Raw genomic sequence first — 21,659 nt, 5'->3', positions numbered from 1 at the left:
TCTGTTTTTAGTTTTAGTTTTTGTTGCTGGTTTTTCGTTTTCATAATTTTGACAGACACCAAACCACCCCTAAACTTACCTAAGATCAGATAAAATTCTAATATCAGTCCCATGAATAATAAATCTAATTTCTAAAAGAAAATATTAAGAATAAAATCATAGATCTGAAAATGTCTGTTAGATAACAACAGTATAACTTATTCGTGATAAGAAGAAACTCACTTATTGGCTATTGAGAATTATTACATTAAAAATAGTATGACATTAAAAATAGTGTAAACTATTTTGTGGACAAAAATATTCTTATCGTCTAAAACTAAGATAAAATATTTTTAATAAAAAAATAAATTAAAATCATATTATATAAAATTATTGTTCACATAAATAATAAATCTAACTTGTGAAAGATAAACATTAAGAATAAAACCATAGGTCTAGAAGCATATTCTAGATAAAGAATGTAAAATTTTTTGAAATTAGAAAAAACTCGCTGATTGATCATTTAAGTAAACAAAGAATAGCAGCTATAAAGATTCTAGTTATTGAATCAAAATTTACAGAGATGTTTAATACCCCTTTCGCCACTTTAGGATGTAAATTAAACATTACTTCAATATTTTGTAAATCAACAGCACGGCTCACAGCAATAGAAAGAGTTTATAAAGTTTCAGTAAGAACAAACCAACAAATTTCAGCAAAAAGGTTTCACATACATGCATGCAACAACAATGACAACAACAAATTGAACTTCAACTCTTACTAGGTGGGGTCATCTACACGAATCTTTTTTCGTCAATTTACATGATTGTGGGCAATTTCCTCTAACAATTCCGGGTTTATTTACTATGTCATTCCAAATTATTTTAGGTCTACCCTTCTCTTTCTACTGCCACTAACAATAACTAGCTCACTCCTCCTCATAGGTGCACTATTCGGCTACATTGCAGATGCCCAAACCATTTAAGTCTCCCCTCCCTTATCTTTGTGCTATGTGTAACTTACCACGAACTTTGCTTAATTTATCTTTTAAAGTTATACCACTCATCCAGCTTAGAATTCTCATTTCACATGCATGCATTGCATTTAAATTTTATAAAATTTAAATATATATATATATATATATATATATATCTTTAGACAATAATACTCTTGATTTTTTAACATACCTTACACATACACATCATATAATAGTTTGTCATGTACACGTCTTTTAAAACATTATCCATGTACTGCCTACTAATTTATACATAATAAACAAGTATTAAATTTGTTTAATTTTTTGCATATACATAAGAACTTTCTCATATGATATATTGAACCCCTATATAAGTTTTTTCTTTTAAAATTTTAATTTTATGAACAATGCAATCTATAGTAAAAACATTATAAATGTCAAATCAAAGTTAGTTACAACAAAGTATTATCAATTTGTTAGAAATATATATATATATATATATATAGACTAAAAATAAATAATTATGTTGCAATTTTATAATAAAATAAGAATAAAATAGTTCTCCTAAGTTTAGGTGACACATGTCTATCTTTCAAGTTTAATTTCAAAGAGTAAGAGTATTATATGTGATAAGTATCATATTTAGTTATTATAAAATTATGTAGTGCCAGCGCTTCTATAAGCATATCATGTTAGTGTTCTTGAAATATTCGTAACACTGGCACACATTCGTATTTCTCCAACATATATCCAACACTTGATTGATGAGAATTCTAAACAATATATTCTTAATTTGCCTCAAAATGTCTAAACTACATTATAAAAAATCTACCAATATTACTTTAAATTATTTAGATGCAATCACGTGCAACGCATGAGACATATTTACTAGTAATATACGAAATCCCACATCCACTATTGTCATCTTCTTGCATTTACGTGCTTCAGAAACAACACTTGAATTGCAGACATCCACAAAAACGAGAATCAAAAAATACAGTAAACTTAACCAGAATAAGCTCCTTCTTCATGAGAGCTCACCTGGAATACATTCTCAAAACCAGCACCTTTTGACCTAATGTAAGCAGATGCTGTCTCACACCTTATTCCTCCTGTACAGTACCTGTGACACAAACCAATAGAAGAACAATAACATAAAAATGAACAAGTAGAAGGCACTATATGTATGAATGCAAGATTTTCAAATATATATATATATATATATATATATATATATATATATATATTAAAATAAAATTTAACAAGATGCAGTTTGTCAATTAAGAACATGAAGTGCTGATTGAATTAATTATATGAAGCAAGAATGTTATTTTTGGAAGGGCAAAGATGAGGGACTGAGAGCAGATTATAAATCACAGACAATGTGTATTAAAGAAAACAATAGAATTATTTCATCCAAACAAAAAGAAATTGATTAATGAAGCCCTTGAAAGTTGAAATGCTTGTAATGCAAAGTAGGACACATGGAATGAGCAATATCCACATATTATTTATGAATATCATCTTATATTTCTCCCCATGTTTAGGCAGGCACATGCTCACATTGTGTGTGTATGAAACATGCCACCTCCTACCCTAAGAAGCATGGACGCCAACATGCGTCGCAGATACACAATGACACCGATACAACAATACGCAAATTTTAAACTCAATATGGTTATATCAATTAATTAATTTTGAAAAAAACATTTAGGCATATTTAATAGCACTAATAGATTTTGACACCTAGGATCTATTATGCAAGCTGAAGGAGAACTTGAAGATGTAATAATTAACATTAAAGCAGGGAGGGTAAAATGGAGTAGTTCAGCAGCACATTGTGCAATCATGGAATACCCTTAAAAAGTAAAGTTATATAGAACACCTAGAAGACCAGCAACGCTAAATGGATCAGAATATTGAGCAACTAAGAAACAATGCATTTCGTCCACTCATGGAAGACGGGATAATAGCAGCTTGATTATCACACAACAACTTCTTAGGCTGCGAACATGGAAAATCAAGTTCTTCCAAATGTTCTTCAACCAAACCAACTAACTTGTAATGTGGGCCATGGCCCTATATTCTGACTAAGCACTCAATCGAGCCACAAAAGCTTGCTTCTAGCTCTTCAAGGATACTAGGTAACCACCAACAACCACACAGTATCCAATTGTGGATCTTCTATCACAGGGTGACCCAACCCAATCTGCATCGCTATAACCCTAAATGCAAGAGTGATTCTGATCATGATACAAGAGGCCTCTTCCAAGTGCACTTTTGAGGCATCTTAGGATACGCACGCCAGTGACTTGTTTAAGGAAAATCAAGAAACTAGCTCACAGCACTTATTGCGAAAGATATGTTTCATCAAGTGAATGTCAGATATTAATTTCCCAATGGTCCCCATTACTGTCCAACGTCAGCCAACAAATAACTGACATCTAGCACTAAGTAGCAGCTAGGATCCATAGTTTTATCAATGAGTTTGGATACCAGCAATTCAGTCACATCTAAATAAACATGCTTCTGTATGAAAACAATCTCAATACGAGATCTTGATACTTCTATTCCCAATAAGTATTTCAATGGCCCCAAATATTTAGTCTATAACTTTGTTGATAGAAAATACTCCAAGCTTTGGATACCTTGATCATAATAACCAATAATGGCAAAATTATCCACACACACAATGCAAAATCCTACCAGCAGTACTACAGTGATAGAATTCAGGATGCTCTATGTACACCGCTAAAGGTCACACTCAAGCACTACTGCCACCAAACCATTCTTTCAGGGATTGTTTTAGACCATCTAATGATTTATTGAGACAACAAACCCATGCTGACTCCCATTGCAAGTGGTCACTCCATATAGACATCCTCTTGAAGATCACAACGTAAGAAGGCATTCTTCACATTTAATTGATGCAAAGGCCAATGACATGTGGTGGCTAAAGAGATTAATGAACAAACTATGGTAGTTTTGGCGACTAAAGACAATGAGTCAAGGTAGTCCAAATCGCACACTTGAGTATATCCTTTTGGACAAGACAATGAACCATCAAGATTGAACTTCACATCATACACCCGTTGACAGCAAACATCAAATTATTAGCAAGAAGAGGTACATGTTCCCAAGTGTCATTATACTATAATGCACACATCTCTTCAACTATTGAAGTCCACCAACCAAATGTAGTAGGGCTTCAAAAACAAATTTGAGACGAGAAAGAGTCAATAGAGTGCTAGCAAATCAGTAATATAAGGGTGACAAGAAATCATGACAAATGAAATTAGAGATTGGATGCTCTATACTAGTGCATTTACCTTTCTAGACAGCAATAGGAAGATCAACATCATGGGAAGCTCAATCATCAAACTATGAAACCAAAGGTGCAGATGTAAAGAGCTAGACGAAGCTCTCCTCCTTTGAGCTGCTATCGTGTGTATACCAGCAACATAGCATAACCCAAGCGGCCAAAAGGACTTAAATTACATGAAGATGCAAAAATTAGATAAAGATGAAAGAGGATGACTAGGCAGAGACAACATGCCATAATCAAAAAAGCTACGTAAAATAAGGGACTCATCAAGGTCAATAGGGCTCATGGAATCAAATTAGTATGGTGTAGACTCAAAAAAGGCAACATTAGCATAAACAAAAGAAGTGACACAACATAGAACTATAAGAGCGATATCCCTTTTGAGCACAAGAGTGCCAAAAAATACATTTGATAGAATGAGGATCCAACTTATCCATTAAGAGTTAACTCATGTACAAAGGACACACATCTAAATTTACAAGGAGGCAGTGAGAAGCATTTGAGAAGAGAACAGAGTAGGGGATTAATTGATTTTTAAGAATTTGAAAATCGGTTTTGAGGCAAGGATTAATTGATTTCTAAAAATCTCAATCTTATCTTTGACCTCAAAATCATTAGCTCGAATGGCATCACCAAGAGCTCATATGTCCCATACCACGTCACACAGGTCGTCTTCCCCCCATTTGCAATCCTCACCTCATAGTAGTCTAACCTCAAGTCAGGTTTGGTGAAGTACTTTGCATGACTCAACTGATCAAACAGATCTACAATTAGGGGAATAGGGAATAGGGTACTTGTCGCGCACTGTCACCTTGTTGAGCACGTGGTAGTCTACACACATTCGTATGCTCTCCTCATGTTTCCTCTGAAACAACATTGGTGCTCCAAACAATGCTTTGGAAGGACGTATATATCTCAATTCCAACAGTTCATCAAGTTGATTTCTTAACTCTGCTAGCTCTGGAGGTGCCATCTAGTATGGCCCCTTAGCAAGGGGTTTAACTCCTTGGAACAAGTTGATCCCTTGCTCTGCACCCCATCATGGAGGCAAGTTGTGAGGTAGCTTCTCTGACATTACAACTTTGTACTTATTCAACACAGCTTGAATGTTCGTAGCTATTGGCCTGCTTCATCTACCACTAGCATGGCTAGATATGTTTGTTCACCCCTCCTTAATCCTTTCTTAAGTCGCATAGAAAAAAGGAACTTCTTGTCGTCACCTTTCTTTGAAACAACTTGCACCATGCAAGGGTGCTCTCCCATCAAACAAAGGAAATCAGCAAAAGGCACTGGCATTGCCTTAGTCTCCCTTGGAAATTCCATTCCAAGAATGACTTGGAAGTCATCCAATGGCAGTTTTGAAATTCGTATGTCCTGCCCACTATCCAAACTTCCCAATGACTTGCTTGGCTACTCCTAGAGTAGGCCAAGCTGCAGAGCTAAACTGCTTTCATGTGTCCTGAATCCTTCTACAAGGATAAATTAAGTCTCGTTGTTTCTGCTTGTGAAACAAAGTTATGGGAAGCATTGGTATCAACCATAGCACATGTGTAGTTCACATTGATCCTCAAGTCAACAAACATCAACCCTTTTGCTAGTGTAATTTTTGGTTCTTTTGTCTACCTTTCCAATGCATTCACTTGCCGCATTGCACCCATCCTCGAGGTATACTCCTCATCCTCATCCTCATCATCCTCTAGTGCCCCCTCTACGATAGAAACTTGTAAGGCATTGAGTGATGACTTGTAAGGGCACTCAGCAACTATATAAGGGCCTCAACATAAGATCGTGTCATCTTACCCTTACCGTTGGGTGCGTTGAATGATCAAGATTATAACACCTCCTTTGAAGTTGATGCCTTAATGTTGGCCACCCCACTGTTGGGTTTGCCTTTCATGAAATACTTTTTGTTGTTTCCACCCACGTCACTCTCTTTAGATGTTGAAGAATTCTCTCCAACATAACTAGTCAAGCGTCCTACGGCATCTTGTGTGATATACAAGTCTTGAACTCTTTGTATAGGAAGTTTCGCCCTTGCCCACGATTTCAACCCCTCTAAAAAATAAAGCAACTCCTCCTTCTCCAACATGACCCAGATATCCAACATCAAAGTAAAACATTGTTTCACATATTCCCTAATTGACCCATTGTGCTTGAGGTCTCTTAACTTTCATCTCACATTATACTCAACATTCTCAGGAAAGAGTTGGGCCTTAAGTTTGCTCTACAAGTCTGCCCATGAATTAACGACATGACATCCATTCTTAGTCTCATCACACTTGGTATGCCACCACAGTTAATGTCAATGACCAAGTATATGGATGCAGTATTCATTTTCATCGATTTTGAGTACGTCCTCATAGCACAAAAGTACTGCTCCATACCAAACAAGAAGTTATCCAACTCCTTGGCAGCACGAGCACCCTTAAACGTTTTAGGTTCTGAAACCTTGGTCCTGCTAAACTCTAAGAGTGTTATTTCCTATAGAAAGAACCATCAAGTTCACCTTCGCAGTCAGATGAAACCATCTAAGCCTACAACTTCTCTACTATGTGGTAGAGGTCCTCTAACAAGTCCACCATGAAACTCTGTTGATACTTTTGTCATTCCTCCAATTCATCAACACATTTAGCAAGTCGGGCTATGGCTACAGCCACTTTGTTGGTAGTCCCAACCTATACCTCTAGCATCTCAATTCTTTCGATATTGGTTGGTACGGTCTTTTACTAGAGTTTCACAATCCCACAACAAAGGCAACTGAATTCAAGCAACAATTAATCGGGACTTGGTACCACAATCACGAGCCAAAAATTTCACACCTTTGTCAAGAATTGTGTGGCGCTAGCTAAAACACTCTTGCTTAACCAACCAAAAGATTACCACGGTTTACCAAAAGAACACATTCATAGTTGTTGAATGAAATGCAAGCGGAAGCAAGAAGCATTTCATGAAAGCAATGGCAAGCAAGCAGTAAGCATTGAAACAACATAAGTCATTAAAGCAACACCTCCATTAACCATATGTATCTAGCAAGGGAGGCAAGTAGGCTATACACGTTTACAATGATTAGTGAGTTTTACAGATTGAATACTCACTTGCCCACCCCTAAAGAGCTTTGTACACAAATCTAGCTCTGGCACTGGGAAACATCAAACTGTCCGAGGAGCCCTACTTCCATTTTTACCCTCAGACAGAAATACCATTAAGAAATAAGCCTACACTAGTATATACATAATGAAAACCCATCTTAGGCACATGAGACAAGCGGTCACAAGCAAGCATAATGCTCTGCACAAGCTTCGCTCATGATACATCGCACTGTTGCCGATCGCACCACCCTCAAGCCTATAGGTGTTTCCCCTTTTCTCCTTCTCTCTCTCTGCTATACATGAACCTTTTGCCCCCTTATCCTCCCCCCCCCCCCCCCCTTTTTTTTTCTTTGCCTTAACGAAGAGTCCAAAAGACTCTTGTTCTTTTTGGGTTTTAATATCCATTAAAAGATATTTTAATTTATGGGCTATTTTGGAAAATTCAAATAATTATTTATGGCAGTGAAAAAAGGTTGGAGAGACATATGGGAAAGTGTCTTCAAAGAATTTAATGCCATTATTCTAAAAGAAAAATATATCTCATCTCTCCTATCTCATGGCATTTAATGCTTGCAATACACCTATCCTGTATATATTTATACAGCTATGTATACATATAAATATATATATTTCTATACGTGAGTGGGTGTTTACGGATATATATATATATATATATATATATATGTGTGTGTGTGTGTGTGTGTGTGTGTATTCATATATGTATACGTGTGGGTGTGTGTTTATATGTATATTCCAATTATATATATGTGTAGATATTATACATATATATATATATAAATATATTATATATATGTATATCTATATTTAGGTGGGTGTGTGAGTTTATACATTAGTATATATCTACATATCTTCATATATGTGGGGCCTGTGAGTTTTATACGTGTATACACGTGGGGTGCATGAGTTTTTACACAGACACACGTGACCCACACACACACACACGTGTATGTGTGTGTGCATGAGTATATATTGTATGTATGTATATATGTATGTATGTATATACCTATCTACACAATATATCTATGTATCACTCTATATATGTGGGTTTTATACATACCTATATATGTGGGCTCTGTGAGTTTGCACACACGCACACATACACAATTCTGTATTTATGTATTTTTGTGTACCTATCCATGTATTATACCCATATTTCTATATACATGAGGGGGTGCGTGAGTTTTTATATAAATAGTTAAATATATCAATATGTACTATATCCTTATTATCCTTACGTATCTATATAAACGTGTGTGGAATCATGGATACGTGTGTACAATATAACAGTTGATTGGGATTTCTTTTGTACATATATTTTAAGTATGCATGTGTGCATGTGTTTTATTTTTAATGAAATCTTCCTATTAACTTTTGGCTTGGCATGTTGTTAAATCTTTTACTAAGTCGGCAACTTAAGTGTAGAGGAGACCCTTTCATACATTTTTGTTTTTGTTTGCTTATTTTTATTTTTATTTTTTTTCTTTTTTTTTTATCTTTCTTTCATCATCATAAAATAAAAAAAGCAGTAAATAAAAGAAAATTCCACAAAATAGAAATCGCAAAGAAAAAGAACAAAAAATTGAAAATTTCAAACAATGCTACCAACTTTTCAAAAATGACCAAAATACCCCTTGATGTCAAAAATTGCCCGAAAAATCTCAAAAATTTTCTAAAAATCTTGAACTTTTATTCAGAAACAAAGGGAGCATTTTCAATCTATTTTTTTTACCCATTTTCTTGGCTGAACTTTGGACTTCTAAACGACATTTAGATGGGTGCAAAGGAAAATATTGAAAGGCTAGTAAATCACCCAATATGAGGTAATTAAAGGCACTTGGATTCATATTGGGATAACCTTAGGTTAATTAGAAACCGACTATAGGACGGGTGCGTAAGGAGTGCTAGTGCCTTCCCCTCACATAACTAAACTCCCGAACCTGACTCTAGTTACACAAACTATGACAATCAATTTTTTGGTCCATATGTTCAGCCTAGAGACCATTTAATTGGTAGTAATTAGGTGATCTAACCCCACCTAGATAAGAAAATTATAGGTTAGTAGCGACTCCATTGACCTAAACAAAAACATAAATCTAAGCCCTCGCCATCCTCGAGTCGAGGCGATCAGGCCCCCTCTCACGGTCGGCACGTTGTGATAACTAGGCAACTCTGCTAAGGATATTAGAGTCAATCCATTAATTGACTTTTTGTAATCCCAAAACTAAATAAAATGACCCACCCTTAATTTCTCTAGATTTTTAGCATTTGTGTGCTTGCATTTGTATAATTCTCCTTGATATGTTGAATAATCATATATGACTTCCTCTATTTTCTTTAGTCGTGCACAATAATTTTAGTTTTTTGCATTATTTACATGCCGCTGCAATTCTATATGTTTGCTTGTGTAATATGATGACTGTATGTGATACATGCAAGTGATGGTTTTGGGTGAGGATTCAAACCTTTATTAGGCACAAACTCGCACTAGTCCTATACTCGAGCTTTACCATCTAAGATTAGACAGGAGTGTAGTAGCGTTAGCTCCCGTGAGGCAAGTCTCCGAATGGGCACGCAAATCACTCTGCTAAGGTCATAACATTTCTGAGCTTTGTAATGGTGGAGGATGGGAAGCTTTCTTGGAACCTCACATAAACAGAATATAGAACTTAAACCACACATACACAACCTTAGCTCTCTTCCCTAGGAAAGGATAGAGCCTCAGATACAACCCCATAATTCGGAACCTACTTTGGTTGGAACAGAAGCTTCATCCTTCACTGCAGACCCTAATTTTCGTCCGCTTTATTGTGTGATCGTTTGGTTTGACTACTTGTTTGTCATGTGTTAGGGATTAAAGGGTGGTATTAATCCTAGGAGTACCACTAATAGCTCTAATTAATAGAATCTGACGGGATTAATGAAGGCCTTTGACCCAACCTTTTGTTGCATAATTAACTAAACTTGCACTCATTCTTGGCACCTACACGAGTTTGCAAAGGTTCTGTTAGTATCCCAATGGCCAGACAATGAGAGGAAATACACCTATAGACTAAAGGAGAAATCTTTGCTCTAAGCAAGGGAGTGAGGAGGCTTCAAGATGAGGTAGAACTTAAAAAAGAACTTCTGAAGATCTCCGAGAAAGAAAACAAAGAAAAGACTCAGGTCCTATAGACCCTTATGGGTAGATTGAGATAATGGGAAATCTTATATAACCAGCTTGAAACCATGTACGAGGAAGTCCTTCCATATATAGAGGACACAATACTAGAAGTTGAAATTCCAAATACTTGATCAATAGATGTATGAGTTCATCCAACAAGCTAGGGGAATTGCCAATAGAGCTAGAGATATTTTGACCCAGAGATTGTTAGGATCCTTAGTGAAGTGTGCCAAGAGCTATGATGGTTCGGTTTGTTCCACTAAGTATATAGGGAAAATTTGTTTCTATTACATTTATTGATGAGAGAAAATGTTTTCTTTTTGGAAAACTACAAAACATTTTGGACTCATCAATATACTATGAATCTGCTATGAATGAAATGGGGTCATTCTGGGATTTTTCATAACTTTGGCAAAGTTATTTTTGTTTTTCATGCATCACATTTGTCATAAGTATTCTAACTCAAGTACACCAACAATGCAGTGTTTGCTCAAATAGTATACTTCAATGCTGTAAAGGGTAGTGTTGTGTAAAATTCTCCACAATAGAGCCCTTTGGGATGATCCTCCAACATCCATACAATACTCAACGTCAATCTAGAATTATGGATGAGCAAATGGAGAGTAGAATGATAGGAACCGAGCAAAGTCATGAAGAAGTAAGCTAGTATGTTAGGGGGATTAAGGAACAAATGGGGAAATTAATACATGGATGGGTACACATATTTACATAAATACACAATTGTGTATGTAGGTGTGTATGTGTGTGCGTGAGCGTGTGTGTGCAAACTCACACACCCCACGTATACAAATATGTATAAAACTCACACAAATCCACATATATATAATGACACAAAGATATAGTGCATAGATAAGTACATGGATATATATATATATATATGTGTGTGTGTGGGTGTGGGTGCACCCCACGTATATACATGTATAAAACTCACACACACGCCCATATATATATAAAGATATGTACATATATACACATGTATAAAATCACAGACCCACCTAAAGATAGATATACATACATACATACATACATACATACATACATACATATATATATTAATTATTTATATTAATATATACACACATACATAATAGGAACATACATATATACACACATCCACACGTATACATATATATACATATATGAATATATATACACATACATATGTATATAATACATTTATATATATATATATATATATATTTGTACATATACAGAGCCATATAAATATATATAGGATAGGTGTTACTTAGCCATATAAATATATATAGGATAGGTGTCTTGCAAGCATTAAATGCCATGAGATATGAGATATATTTTTCCTATAGAAAAATGGCATTTAATTCTTTGGAGACACTTTCTCGATTAATTGTTGCATGAATTCAATTGCCTTTGTTGTGGGATTGTGAAGCTTTGGTAAGAGATCATGCCAACCAATATCAAAAGAATTGAGATGCTAGCAACACAGGTTGAGACAACCAACAATGTGGCCATAGAGACGAACCAACTTGCTAAACATGTTGATAAATTGGAGGGATCACAAAAGCATTAATAGAGTTTCATGGTGGAATTGTCAAAGGGCCTCCACCACATAGTAAAGACCTTGCAGGCTTAGATGGTTTGATCTAACTGCAAAGGTGAACTTGATGGTTCTTGCTATAGGAAACTCTTAACACTCCGAAGTTTGGTAGGACCAAGGTTCCAAAACCCAAAACGTTTAGGGATGCCCATGCTGCCAAGGAGTTGGAAAACTTCTTGTTTGATATGGTCATATGGAGCAGTACTTTCATGCTATAAGGACAGACTCATAACAGATGAAAATGAATACTGCAACCATATACTTGGTCTGTGACATTAAACTATGGTAACTTACCAAGTACGATGAGAGTGAGAATGGACGTTGTGTCATTAATTCATATGGGTGGACTTGAAGAGAAAAGTCAAGACCCAATTCTTTCCTGAGAATGTTTAGTACAATGTTAGACAAAAGCAACCTTTATTTGACAGGAGAGCACCCTTGCATGGCACAAGTTGTTGTAAAGAAAGGCGACGACAAGAAGTTCCTTTCTACTATGCAGCTCAAGAAAGGATTGAGGAGGGGTGAAATAACGTATCTAGCCACGCTTGTGGTAGATGAAATAGGCCAAGAGTAGGTGCCTACGACCATCCACGTAGTGCTGAAAGTGTACAAAGTTGTAATGCCAGAGAAGCTACCTCACAGCTTGCCTCCAAAATGGATTGTGGAGCATGAGATCGAGTTGTTCCAAGTATTGAAGCCACTTGCTGAGGGGTCATACCGGATAGCGCCTCCAGAGTTAGCAGAGCTAAGAAAACAACTTGACAAATTGTTGGAAGTGGAATATATATGTCCTTCCAAAGCACTGTTTGGAGCACCAATGTTGTTTTAGAGGAAACATGATGGGAGCATACAAATTGTGTGGACTACCACACGCTCAACAAGGTGACAATGTACAACAAGTACAATGTTCCACTAATTGCAGATATATTTTATCAGTTGAGTCATACAAAGTACTTCACCAAAATTGACTTGAGGTCAGGCTACTATTAGGTGAGGATAATAGATGGGAATGGACCGAAGATGACCTGTGTAACACCATAAGGAACATATAAGTTCTTGGTGATGCCAATCGGGCTAATGAATACGCCTACAACATTCTGAGTACCTCATCAAGTTTGTCATGGTATACCTAGTTAACTAAATTGTCTACATTTAACTCTAAAAGAACATAAAAAGCATCTATCAAAGGTGTTCGACGGGCTAAAGAAGAACAATCTGTATGCGGAGAAAGTGAAGTGCTCATTCACTCAACGGAGCATAAAATTCCTTGGACATATGATTGAACAACGTCATATCAAAATAGATATGGAGAAGGTAAGAGCCATTCAAGACTGAAAGATCCCTTCAACAGTGAAGAAGCTGCGTTCCTTTCTTGGTCTTGCCAATTACAATGAAAAGTTCGTGCAGGAGTACTCAAGGAGAACTACTCCTTTAACTGAGTTGATGAAAAAAGAGGCAAGGGTGGAACTGGACAAAAAATTGCCAAGAAATCTTTGAAAACTTGAAGGATGCCATGATGAGAGATCCGGTACAGACAAATGCATCAAACTACGCCCTTAAAGGAGTGTTGTTATAGGAGGGACATCCTGTTGCATATGAGAGCAATAAGCTTAGTGAAGTCGGAAGTACACAGCTCAAGAGAAATAGATGCTAGCGGTGAAGGTGATCCATTGTCTCCACGTGTGGCGACATTACCTACTTAGATCGAGATTCATGGTGAAAAAAAAATAACTCTTATGTTAGCCACCTCTTTACACAACCAAAGTTATCGCCCAAGCAATGCTGATGGCAGGAATTTTTGGCAAAGTTTGATTTCTCATTTGAGCACTAGGCGGGTGAATGAACCGAGTTGCATATGCACTGAGCAGGAAGACTACGCTAGCGGCTGAACAGATGGCAACTCACTTAACGATAAGTACAATTACCACAACAATGTTGGAGCGCATCCAGGAGAACCTTGCCAAAGATCCAGTGGCTTAGAACCTTATGAGGCTAACGGAAGAGAGCAAAGCACGCAGTTCTTAATGGAAGATAGATTGTTGATGACCCATGATAACCGGCTCTTTGTGCCACAAGCTGATGTTCTAAGGAAGACACTGCTGAGAGAGTGTCATGATACCATCTAGGTCAAACATCCAAGATGGCATCGCACTTTGGCACTACTAAAGCAAAGATATGATTGGTCGCATATACATAATGATGTGATCAATTACACCTAAACTTGTCTCACCTACCAACAAGACAAGGTGGAGCAAAAGATGATTCAAGGGTTGGTGGAGCCACTATCAATACAAACCAAACTGTCAGAAAGTGTCTCACTAGACTTCATCACCAACCTACCCAACGTGGGAGATGTTGAGTCTATACTCGTGGTCATAGATAGGTTTTTGAAGTAGGGTACCTTCATACACGCACCAAAATACTGTTCAGCAGAGAAGACGGCACAATTGTTTTTCAAACGTATTGTGAAATATTGGGGTGTTCCCCAAGACATAAACAATGACAACGACTCAAGATTAACCGGCAACTTCTAGACAAAACTTTTTAGAATCCTTAGTTCATAACTTGACATCTCTTTGAGTTATCATCCACAAACAAACGCACGGACGGAGATATTCAAATGGCTACTAGAATAGTACTTGCACCATTTCATCAACGCCAACCAAAGAATTGGATGCAACTACTTGATGTGGCTCAATTCTGTTTCAATGCCCAACAGAGCTCAACAACCAACAAGGGTCCTTTTAAGCTTGTTATAGGCCAACAATTATTGTTGCCTCACACAGTGGACAAACCATACAAAGGAAAGAGTCCTAGAGCATACATCTTCACCAAATAATGGAAGCAAAAGGCAAAGATTGCCCAAGCCTACTTGGAGAAAGCTTCAAAGTGGATAAAGAAGTAGGCAGATCAAGAGAGAAGACCGTGGCACTTCAATGTGGGTGATTTGGTGCTTATTAAGCTTAATCCTGAATTGATCAGGTCACTACAAGGTCTAGATAGAAGACTACTTCGCAAATACAAAGGAACAATCCCCATCTTAGCCAAGGTTGGGAAGGCCTCTTATAAGACTAACCCTCCGACTTGGATGAAAGTGCATCTCGTGTTTCATGTTAGTTACCTCAAGCCATGCAATGCCCACACCGAAGATCTAGGCAGAAGTCAGCCAACCCAAGCATCAATGAAGACAACGCAACCTAACAAAAAATAAATTGAAGTCATCCTTGCAAACAGAGAATTCACATCATCAAAGAAGAAGTGGCATGAGCTCTTAGTGAAGTAGAAAGGCCTTAGAGACAAATAAATCAGCTGGATTTCTGGGAAAGATATGCAACCATTCATGGACAAAGTTGAAGAGTACTTAACGTCAAAGTCTATGAGGACGTCGACTGCATAAGTTGGGAAGCGTCACGATCCAAGCTTGTTCACAGCATTATGCTTGCCTATGACCGCTTGTCTCATGTGTGTGGGATGGATTACCATCATTTATATACTAGTGTAGGTTTATTTCTTAAAGGTATATCTGTCCTAGGATAAAAATGGGAGTATAACTCCTTAGATAGTTTAATGTTTCCTAGTGCTAAAGCTAGATTTGCATATAAAGCTCTTTAGGGGAGGATGAGTGTTCATCAATCTCTAAAACTCACTAGTCATTGTAAATGTATCCTACTTGCCTCCCTCGCTAGATATGCGTGGTTAACAAAGGTGTTGCTTTAATGAATTACGTTTCTTCGATGTTTACCTCTTGCTTGCCACTACTTTCATGAATTGCTTACTACTTCCACTTATGTTTCATTCAACTGCTATAAATGTGTTCTATTGGTAAATCATGGTAAACTTTTGGCTAGCTAGTTAAGTAAGAGTGTTTTAGCTGGCAACACACGGCCCTTCACAAAGGTGTGAAATACTTGGCTCATGACACACAGTGATGGCAATGCATCGATGATGGAGATGCGAATGATGAGATGCAACGGAGCTTCGTCAGCAACACACAATGGCGACTTTGCTGTGTAGATAAGCTCTGGTTTTCTTCTCCTTCTTCTCTCTTCTTTTATTCTTTTTTTTTTTTTTTTTTTTTGCAAAAATCAATTTTTTTGTGAAGGATTTGGTTTGGGTCTATGAATTTCATATTAATGAAGCTTTCATTTTGTTTCTCTTTGCTTCGATTTGGTTTTTGTGAATCTAATTGCATGAGTTTTGGGCTTTGATTTTGTTAAAAGGATCATATGTATTCCTCGCTCTCTTAATTTTGTGGTGCAAGGATCCTTCCCCTCTAGTTCTTGTCTCCCTTTTTTTCTCCATCCCCAAGTCTATTCATAGACAAATCCTAGGAAGTTGATTGGAGAAGGTGATGGTGGAGTTCCTTACTAGTGAAGGATGGGTTGGTAATTCGTTAAGAAAGACGATTTCATGTGTGCAAGGGGATGAAGAGCAATACTTCTACTCTATTGTTATTTTCTTCCCATTTCTTCTTCTTTTTAAAAAAAAAATTTATTTCCATGATTTCATTTTTGGTTACGAGCATGGACTAATTTGAGCTTGATTTCTGATTTGGGTATGGACTTGGATGTGATTTCTGGTGTAGGTTCAGATATGAATTTTAGATTTGAGTATGAATTTGATTTCGGTCTTAGTTTGGGTCTGACTAATTTTAATTCCAATCCAAATAAATAGTCCATTTTGAATCTAATTAAAAAACTTTACAAGCTAATTTAGATTGTCCATATTAGAATAATCTTAGTCCTTAAATTCAATGGTTGATTAAATATTAATTCCAAACTTAAAGGAATAAATTTAAATTTTCCAAAATCAGATAACTTGAAATCAATGGAATTCATATTAAACTTATCAAATTGGAAGTTAGGACCCAAAATTTTGAATTTTAATTTTTGAAAATGATTTGGATTCATAATAAACTTATCAATTCGGAAGATTAGGAGCCAAAAATTGTAATTTTAATTTTTCAAAATGATTTTGAGGTTAAAGATAAAACTGAGATTTTTAGAAATCAATTAATCCCCGTTTCGAAACTAATTTTCAAACTCTTCAAAATCAACTAATTAGATTATCCCAGATCCTAACGCAATTTTTGAATCAAAAGTAGGGAAATTTTAACCAATTAATAATTGGACCCAAATGTATGAAAAATTGAATTTTTTTAAGGCCAAAAATTAATTTTCACGAAATTTGCTTTCAACCCAAAAAGAAAAACACCGCCCACATACATACGATGGATAACAAAACGAGAAACTTTTCTCCTATATTTTTGATAAATTGTCATGGTGTTCACAATAACAAGAAGCACAAAAGAAATTAAACATCTCAGAAGAAACTTCCATCAAATAAAGCCAAGTCATCATCAAGTAGTCATTGACAAATAACAAAATCTAAAACCCAACTTTGATGCAAGACAACTTGGACCTCAAACATCATAACAAACTAACATGAAACTTGAAAGGCATGTTTATTAACTCGGGAAGCAAACAATAGTGATATCCAAACTAAAAAGTAGTAATCTATGGTTCTAACTTGTCCAAAAAAGGACAAGAAACAGCGGTTTTGAAGTTTTGAAGTGGTATAACAGCAGCAACGCAAGCAATTGAAGGAGATATCAACTCATAGTGGATCAGCCCCATGCCCTTCACAAATCATATTCAAATCTTAAATAACAACAAAATGAAGAAAGAAAGTTATGAAACCATTCATTGATTTTGTAATCTTACTATGGACTTGAGATTATAGGGAAAAGAACATAAAAACAAATGAAGAAAGGGAAACCAAAGGAGTAGGATCTTCTACTGTCCATATTTCCTTAACTAGTGAAAGTAATGCAATGTAGGCCAAAAGGCAGAAAAGAGGTTGGTTATACATGCCATATGATCAAGCAGCAGATTGATCATGACAAACAGATTGTAGGGTTACACGACCACAAAAGATGCGATGGGAAAAGAAGCTTCTTGGGATGCTTGATACTTCAAAAACTTGGAATACTCCTCCTTTGAAAATTTGAAATAGATATAATACAATGCCAATGGTTAAACCATTAGGGGTAGAACTGTGGAACTTATGGTGATTGCATTGGCAACACATAGGGACTTTCCATGACGATTCTACTATTGCTCAATTGTATGACACCCGCATCCCCAACAACTAAACCTGTGTTGCGTATCTTTACCACATCCATCCCTTATTCCTTCCTCCACAATTACTTGAACCACCTAGAGAAGTTCTACTACTACTGAATGATAGTCAGAACCACCACCTGTATAAAAAGAAAAAAGACAAAAAACACAAACAAAACCAAACTACTCAGAATAATAGTTTGGAGCATCAAAACTCAAAACTTAAGAATGAATACAGTTGTAAAGTTAGAGATGGAGGAGAAAAGAAGAGAAGGAGAGAAGAGAAGCGGAGAAGAGAAGAAAAGGAGAGGAAAGAACTGAGCAACAGTTTCCTGGACTCAACGTACAGCTCCAGGTCTTCCCTCTTACATACTATTAATAATAATAAAGTCTGAGGGACAAAAATAACCCCGTTAACACAACCTAACTATTAAAATAACATATTCTCTTCTAACACTCCCCCCCCCCCCCCCCCAAGCTAGAGTTTTATAAATATCACCTAACCCCAGCTTGTAACAAACATTAGACAAGGTGGGCCTAAATAAAGGCTTCAAGAGAACATCGCTTAACTGCTTGACAGATTTCACAAAAGGAGTCCTCACGACTTTCTTCAACACATCATCACTCACAAAATGACAATCAATTTCTATGTCCTTTGTCCTCTCATGAAATACTGGATTGCTAGCAATATAAATGGCAGCTGGATTATCACAAAATACATCTACTGCTTCATTACCAAGAATCTTATCTCTAACATAAGAGACTTCAGCCACATAAGCTCACTCACAATATAAGCCATAGCTCGATATTCCGCTTCTCCACCAGATCTCGCTATAGTAGTTTGTTTCTTGATACGCCAAGTAACAAAGATTACCTCCCAAAAATAATATATAGTAGTAGACGTTCAATCATCAACAGATCCAATCCAATCTACATCAGAGTATCCCACAATCTCACAATTTCTATTACATTTATATACCAAACCTTTGTCAGGAGAGCCTTTGAGATACTGCAAAATCCTACAAACAGCATCTCAATGTGGTTGTTTGGGATTTTCCATAAACTAACTCACCATCCCCACTACAAAAGATATATTAGTTGTAGTGATAGTCAAGTAGATCAACTTGCCAACCAAGTGCCTATATCGACGTTTGTCTTCAAAGCCCAGTCCAACATCCCTAGACAACTTCACAATGGGATCCATAAGAGTATCATCTGATAGCTCCCAACGCACCACTCTCACTTACCAAGTCCAATATATACTTTCGTCTTTCGCTGAGATAGATTCAATCCTTTCCTACACCGTACAATCCAAATGCCAAGAAAGTAACTCAAAATACCCAAGTCCTTGATTTGAAAATTTTTTCTTGAAGCCACTACTTAACATTTGCAATCCCACTATGGCTGCTGCCAATGATGATGATATCATCAAAATAAATTGCTAGAAGTACCACAAATGTCTCCATTTTGTGACAAAAACCGAATGATCAAAGTAGCACTAAATAAAGCCAAATGCACTTTAACACTAAATTTATCAAACCAGGTTCGAGGAGACTGTAAAACCATAAATGGCCTTATGCAACCTACATACTTTACCATCCTCCCACTAAGTCACATACCCAAGAGGTTGCTCCATGCATGCCTCCTCCTGTAAATCTCCATACAAGAAGGCTTTCTTCATATCCAACTAATATAAGGCCAATCAAAATTAACTGCCAATAAGATCAATACAAGAACAGAATTTAATCAAGCACTCTGGGAGAAAGTCCCAAAATAATCAATACCATACATTTGGGTGTACCCCTTGGCAACCACCGAGCCTTAAGCCATTCAATAAAGCAGTTAGGAAGACATTTGATGGTGTAGAGCCTAAAACACCTAACCAAATCCTTATCAGAAGGAAGATCCACCAAGTCCCATGTCCCTCGAGTGGTCAAGGCGTCCATTTCTACATCCATTGCATGCTTCACCCAAGGTTAGCACGTTCTTCAATATGCAAAGAAAGTATAGAAAGTTAGAAACTAAGGAAATAGACAATGCAAAAGAACGCATAGGACTAGGAAGGTGAAGAACTGAAACATAATGAGCGATAGGATAAGCAACTAAGGATTGTTGAGCACATGCTCGAGTACCTTTCCGGTGAGTAATGAGCAAATCCAACTATCCATAGATGGGCAAAGGAGGTGTCTACACAGTGGTTGGGCTGTCTGTGCTTGCTTTCCATCATTCATAAGCCTTCAATTGTTTTTCTGGATCAATAACAAACGGATTTGGAAGAGGGGTAGAAGATTTTTTGAGAGGGATAAGAGTAGGAACAGGATGGCCAATACAAGAGGGGGGGACCATAAATCGTTGATGGAATCAAAATAGATTCATCCAAGTAGGACCCGACATTGGAAATATAGGGTGTCCCCTCATAAAAAATTTTAAAAAAAAATAAAAATAAAAATAAGAGTGGCATCGGCACTAACATATTTCCTATGATTGTGGGGATCATAAAATATATACCCTTTTTGAAATATATACCCTTTTTGAGTTCACGAGTACCCAACAAAGACACATTCAACAACACGAAGAGAGAACTTTTATCGACTAATATATGGAACATGAACAAAACATGTGCGCTCAAAGACACGACACACAATAGAGAACATGGATGTTTCTAGGTACGTGATGAAGAACAGAATTTGTCCCCCTAGAACACTTGAGGGCATCCTATTGAGCAAAAAAATAGGCTATAAGAAGAGCATCGATTCAAAAGATTTTAGGAACATGCATATGAAGGAGTAAAGACCATGCTATGTCAAGTAAATGTCTATTTTTGCATTCAAGTACTCCATGCTGAGGGGTATGTACATATGATGTTTGATGAATATCCCTTTGGCTAAGCAAAAAGACTGAAGCTTATTTTTAACAAATTCAAATGCATTCTCAGATTGAAAATTTTGACTACCAATGCCAAAATAAATTTTTATTTCCTCATAGAATTGAGTAAATGCATTCAAGAATTCATGCATTCAAGAATTCAAACCTATCTTTTAACAAATAAATCCAAGTCATAAGATAAAAATCATCCAAAGGTCAAAAATATTGATGACCAATTAAATTCTTGACTCTACATGGACCCCAAATATTTGAATCAATAAGAGAAAACAATGATTTACTGTGAGACTTGGCTTTAGAATCTATACGGAAAAGATGTCCTAATATGCTTTCCCAAATGACTTACAAAACACTCAAAACGAGAAACGAACTTAAACATAGGGTAAACTCATAGTTTTTGAAGGAATTGATGACCCAAATGACCATACCACTAATCAATAGAAACAGCATGAGTAGAAATTGAGGAAGCTATATGACAAAAATTGGACCCACCATGACCACCATTGA

General features: G+C 36.4%; 1 protein-coding gene across 2 annotated transcripts in view; it reads right to left on the bottom strand.

The window, feature by feature from the left end:
• The window catches only part of LOC131159256 (rhodanese-like domain-containing protein 6), a 53,705-nt gene that overhangs the window by 24,934 nt on the left and 7,112 nt on the right, over positions 1–21,659 (bottom strand). For both annotated transcript variants that reach the window (XM_058114002.1, XM_058114003.1), the window contains exon 5: positions 1,997–2,078. In XM_058114002.1, the coding sequence (XP_057969985.1) occupies positions 1,997–2,078 (82 nt within the window). The remainder of the gene's footprint in view (positions 1–1,996; positions 2,079–21,659) is intronic.

The sequence above is a fragment of the Malania oleifera genome, chromosome 7 (assembly GCF_029873635.1).
Source record: "Malania oleifera isolate guangnan ecotype guangnan chromosome 7, ASM2987363v1, whole genome shotgun sequence".
Lineage (NCBI taxonomy): Eukaryota > Viridiplantae > Streptophyta > Magnoliopsida > Santalales > Ximeniaceae > Malania > Malania oleifera.
Note: the sequence above shows the minus strand (reverse complement) of the source record. Positions and strands in the feature narration are given on the sequence as shown.